Source organism: Humulus lupulus, chromosome 7 (assembly GCF_963169125.1).
Source record: "Humulus lupulus chromosome 7, drHumLupu1.1, whole genome shotgun sequence".
NCBI classification, from domain to species: domain Eukaryota; kingdom Viridiplantae; phylum Streptophyta; class Magnoliopsida; order Rosales; family Cannabaceae; genus Humulus; species Humulus lupulus.
The window spans coordinates 77,013,945-77,019,082 of record NC_084799.1 but is presented as its reverse complement, the minus strand read 5'-3'; the positions used below and the strand labels follow the sequence as shown (position 1 = coordinate 77,019,082).

The window sequence follows — 5,138 nt, the reverse complement described above, 5'->3', positions numbered from 1 at the left end:
TTTAAAACAATGAGCTCATTTATGTATTACAAATATTATTTTAAAGTTTTCAATAAAGTTATGAATTTTCTCATGTATGTTCTCTTCAAAGTAATAGTTATGACTAGTAGGTTTAATGATCTAAGTCTTAGAAATAGTTGGGTCATTACACTGTGGAAGACAAATAAGGAAAAATCTGGGTTGAACGAGGGTCGCGACGCTGGAATATTGAGTTGTGGGGCTATTGTTTGGACATTTTGAGCCACGACGCCATCACTTTAGAACTGTGGCACTTATCAAGGTAGAGAAGAGTTAAATTTTGGGCTATCGAAGACGGGTCGTGACACTTCATTATTGAGCCACAACGCTTGATTCCTGATCGTACAAAAAGGGAATTTTTAGCAAGGGCAACATTGGTATCTCGCATACAACACGTAAAGCAACTATAGAAGCATCAAGATGCCAAATTTTGAAGGGGGGAACCCTGGAGACTCAAAGAAATGCTCAACAGAGGCTAGGAGTTGAAGATTCAAGCAATTCTTCCTGTTTTTCTTCTCTTCTTCTCTTAATTTTTTCTATATTGATGTTTACATTTAGTTTTATGGATTCTAGAGTCATGTTTATGAACTAATTTTAATCTTAGGATTTTTAATTGAATCTCTTGAAATTTTTCTATGATTTAATGCACAGTTTATATTTCATTCTCCTTCTTTATGATCCTTTCGATTTGTGTTTATTATATGTGATTGATTGACCATCTTTTACATATGAGTTTGATTCAAAATCTGAAAAGTGAGATTTAAACATGCTATAATTGATTGGGCATAGATTCTAATATTGAACTAGAGTATTAAATTCTTGAGTTTTTGATCTTAATGTTTCATATATATATATATATCAGTTTATCATAAAAATATAGAAAATTCATATTTAGGTAAAATGCTATATATCTTAACCTGTATATAAAATACTTTTGTAGACTTGCTATCTTATTGCATTAATGAAATTGTAGAGTGGATAGAAGAGGATATTAAATTCCTTAATTCGTTATTTATTGAATAAATTCTCTTTTGTTTCTATTATTTCAGTGTTAAACTTTTGTTGCTATTGTTTATGTTCTTTTAAGTTCTAAGAAAAAAAAATCAACCTTTTGTTAACCAAATAGATATTAGAAATTAATTATTGGTAGCTGATCATTCAGTCTTCGTGGGACGATAATCGAATTTACCGAATATTACTACATTGCGATTACATATACTTGAGTGGCATAAATTTCACAACATTGTCATGTGTCGCTTGACACACTTAATGGCCTAGAGACCAATGCCTGCACTAAATGAGTAACAATAGGTATTTATGACGCCAAATTTTTTACATATTGGAAATTTCCCAAAAGCCAATTTTGCCACCAATCGGGTGCTAGCGCATGTACCACTTGGCACACTTAACAACCCAGAGACCAACGTCCGTACTAAAAGAGTAATGATAGGTATTTTTACTACCAAAACGAACTTCATAGGTATTTATGTTACAAATTTCTCTTTTTATATATTTATTTATCTTTTATATGTGTATTACTGAAAAGTTATAAAGAGTATATTCAATAAATAGTTGTTTGTTTTTATTCCATTTACATAATAAGCAATAAATTTTATTTTAGAATAAATAAATGAGGTAAATTAGAACTACATTTGTAAATTATGAGGCAAATAGACATAAAGACAAATGGTATGAGGTAAATGATAACTTATTACAAAAAGTGAGAGGGCAAGAGGGTCATTTGTCCAAATTTTTATAATTATTATTTCAATTAATTGAAAACCTAAAAAAATTATTTATGTTCTGGAATTTTAGGTTTTATTTTAGTCATATTGAAAATAAATCAAGGAATGTTTATTACTAATTTTTCAATAGAGTATTATTTGCTATTTATTAAATGGGAGTTGTGTGACATTGTATTCAAGCAAACAAAGAGGATATAGTAAATTTGTATAATAGTAAAAACAATATTTACAAATTAATATGTACAACATAATTAAAATATATTGAAAAACCTAAAATATGAATAAATTACAAAACCTTGGCTTTTTTCTCTTCCTCATTTTTTGTTTGTTTGTTACTTTTTAGTTATGAGAGAGGGCAATTAAGCTAGGTCACTATTGCATGCAGGCGACCAATACTAGAAACAATTACCAGTTTGAGTTACCAACCGTGTCCGTACTAACAATTATAGGGGTAGTCTTGGGATTTAATCTCTCTCATCATCCTCTTCTTCGTTGCCAATTCAAACTACCAACAAAAGAAAAAACACGGTAATTACTTAACCATGCCAAGCCTACAACAAATGGCATACATACACATTACATATAGAGAAAGAAAAATAAAAGTTGTTTAAGTTTGGAGATGAGAGAGCAAAAATGGGAATTAAGGAAAGGAGTCTGTTAGTCATAGTCTTACCATGTGCATGTGAAAACTGTTCAAACTAGCTTATGTACAGCTACTATACACACGCTTTTGGTTTCACAAATGTATAAACCTTAATCTCTCGTATGATTAAACTATATAAATACTCTCAAACACTTACAACTATTGTACTCAAACCCTTCTAAACTACTACTCTTTTCAACCCTAAGAAAATAGTAAAGTAAAGATGAGAAACTTCATTATAAAATTTAGTGTATGGATTCTGATAATGTATGTAGCTCGGTTTACTACTACTATATGGCGGATTCGGCAGCACTGAAAGTGGGGTATTACGGATCAACATGTCCTTCAGCAGAAACTATAGTGAAGAATGCTGTGAACAGAGCTGTGTGTGAAAATCCTGGCGTTGCAGCTGGCCTCATTAGAATGCATTTTCATGACTGTTTTGTTAGGGTACGTAGTGCATACTCAGCACTAACACTTCTGGTTTGTTTCAACTTTTATGTTATGATAATCGTAGTGTAGTATTATTAAATATTTAATAATGAACGTGACATTAACAAAAAGAAAAAAAAATTGATCCTCTATGGTCCCGGCGGGGCTCGAACCCGCGACCTTCGGCTCATAAGACCAACGCTCTAACCAACTGAGCTACGGGACCAATACATTACGTAAAAGCTATCGGTAAATTAAATAGTGAATAAACAATTAAAGTATCGCCTCAACGACAATAGTTTCCAGGATGTGATGATTAATACTAATAGTGCATTATATAAATTTTAGTTACGTAAACGACAACAATTTTGTTCCAGGGCTGCGACGCGTCCGTACTACTGGACTCAACGCCCGGGCGCCCATCCGAGAAAGAGAACGTGGCCAACAACCCAAGCCTAAGAGGCTTCGACGTTATCGATGACGCCAAGGCCCAAATCGAAGCCCAATGTCCTCAAACCGTCTCCTGCGCCGACATCCTCGCCTTCGCCGCACGCGACGGTGTCACCGCTCTCGGCGGCGCCGATTACTCTGTCCCCGCTGGCCGCCGAGACGGCCCAGTCTCGCTCGGAGACGAACCATCCCGACATCTGCCCAGCCCTTTCTTCAACGCCACACAACTCCGAGACAGTTTCGCCCTGAAAGGCCTCACCTTGGCCGAAATGGTCACGCTCTCCGGGGCCCACTCGGTCGGGTTGTCTCACTGCTCTTCGTTCTCGACTCGACTGTACTCGTTCAACGCTACCCACCCTCAGGACCCTTCGATGGATCCAGATTTCGCTCGGGAGCTGAAGAAGAAGTGCCCTGATTCGACGCGTGGAAACGACGCGCCACTGGTGCCTCTTGATGGGCTGACGCCAAATAGGCTTGATAATAAGTATTACGTGGGTTTGAAGAACGGCCGTGGAGTTTTGAGTTCGGATCAAAGTCTAATGAGTAGTTCTCTGACCGCAAAAATGGTGAGGAACAAAGCCAGGCGTGGCGAAGCTTGGGGGAAGAAGTTTGCTGAGGCTATGGTGAAAATGGGCTCCATTGATGTCCTGACCGGAAGCTCAGGGGAGATCAGGAAGAACTGTAGATTTGTGAATTGATTAACATTAGCTGTTACATCTTCCCTTTTTATTATATAATTAACCTCAAATTGTCTAATTGTGTGATTATTATAGTGAGTTTCAAGTAAATGAATATATGTGATTCTGTGCTTAAAAGTATATTCATTATGAGACTCATCAAGCTTCTTTAGATTATGTGTTATTATTAAGACAATTTTTAAAAAACTAGGTATATCTTGCACGTGCGGTGTTTAAAAGTATAAGTTTGCATAAAAATTTGCTTTTGCAAGAGAATGTACAACAATAGAAAGAAAGAGAATACTTGTCCTGCAAATAAGAAATAGAATTAAAGACTCATCATGAAATTATTCCTGAATTTTATAATAGTTTTAAGTATCTTAATTTACTAAAGTAATTGATACATATGTTAACTATATTGTCAATTTGTATATTGCTTATTTTTTCCCTCTATTTCAACAAAGTAGCTGAGATAATTTAACTATGATTAATGCATACTCTTAATGAGCCTAATAATTTTTTAATATCATAATCTGTAAAATAATTGCATATTTAAGCTAAAAAGGAAAGACATGTACAAAAGACAAATAATAATCATGACATTATATATATTCAAACGAAAGGTATAAGTTATATCCCTTTTATTTATTTTTTATAAAAGAAATAGAAAGAAAACTAATCCTTGTTAATATAAAAGCTCTTAAAAGAGGAAAGATAAAATCAATCCTTGCTTTTATAAGAAATCATAGCTTAAACTACATACAAGAAAAGAAAAAGAAAAAAAGAAGAGAATATAAAAGTTTACTTAGAAAGAAGTATAACATGAGTGAGGAAGTTATTTATAAAATAAAAGAGTTTATGTTTCTTGCTTTAAAAAAGTTGATTAGACTTAATTACTTTTTGGATGAGCCAAGAAAAAAAATATTTAGGCTTGATTTGAAGAATAGAAATAGAAATTTAAGGTATTGCATGAATAATGTGTCAAAATATAAATATTTAATATGTCTTATTTTTTTTGGAAAAAAATGTGTTATTTGGTTGAGCAACATATGAGTGATATGTCATTGATAATAGAAATCAAATCTTAATAAGGGTGAAATATAAAATGTAAAATAAGTATTGTTATAGATTCCCAATTGGCACTGTTATATTTACGTACATGATTATTATATT

At 33.4% G+C, this 5,138-nt stretch overlaps 1 protein-coding gene and 1 non-coding gene across 2 annotated transcripts; one reads left to right on the top strand and one right to left on the bottom strand.

Annotated features, from left to right (window-relative positions):
* The first annotated feature begins 2,685 nt into the window (after window positions 1-2,685).
* Window positions 2,686-4,112, top strand: LOC133789733 (peroxidase 5-like). The gene is made up of 2 exons (XM_062227494.1): window positions 2,686-2,856; window positions 3,216-4,112. Exons 1-2 carry the CDS (start codon window positions 2,701-2,703, stop codon window positions 3,984-3,986), a joined length of 927 nt encoding a protein of 308 aa, XP_062083478.1. The 5' UTR covers window positions 2,686-2,700; the 3' UTR covers window positions 3,987-4,112.
* On the bottom strand, window positions 2,991-3,064 carry TRNAI-UAU (transfer RNA isoleucine (anticodon UAU)). The gene has a single exon. It is a non-coding gene; the product is annotated as a tRNA-Ile (tRNA).
* Window positions 4,113-5,138: the final 1,026 nt, after the last annotated feature.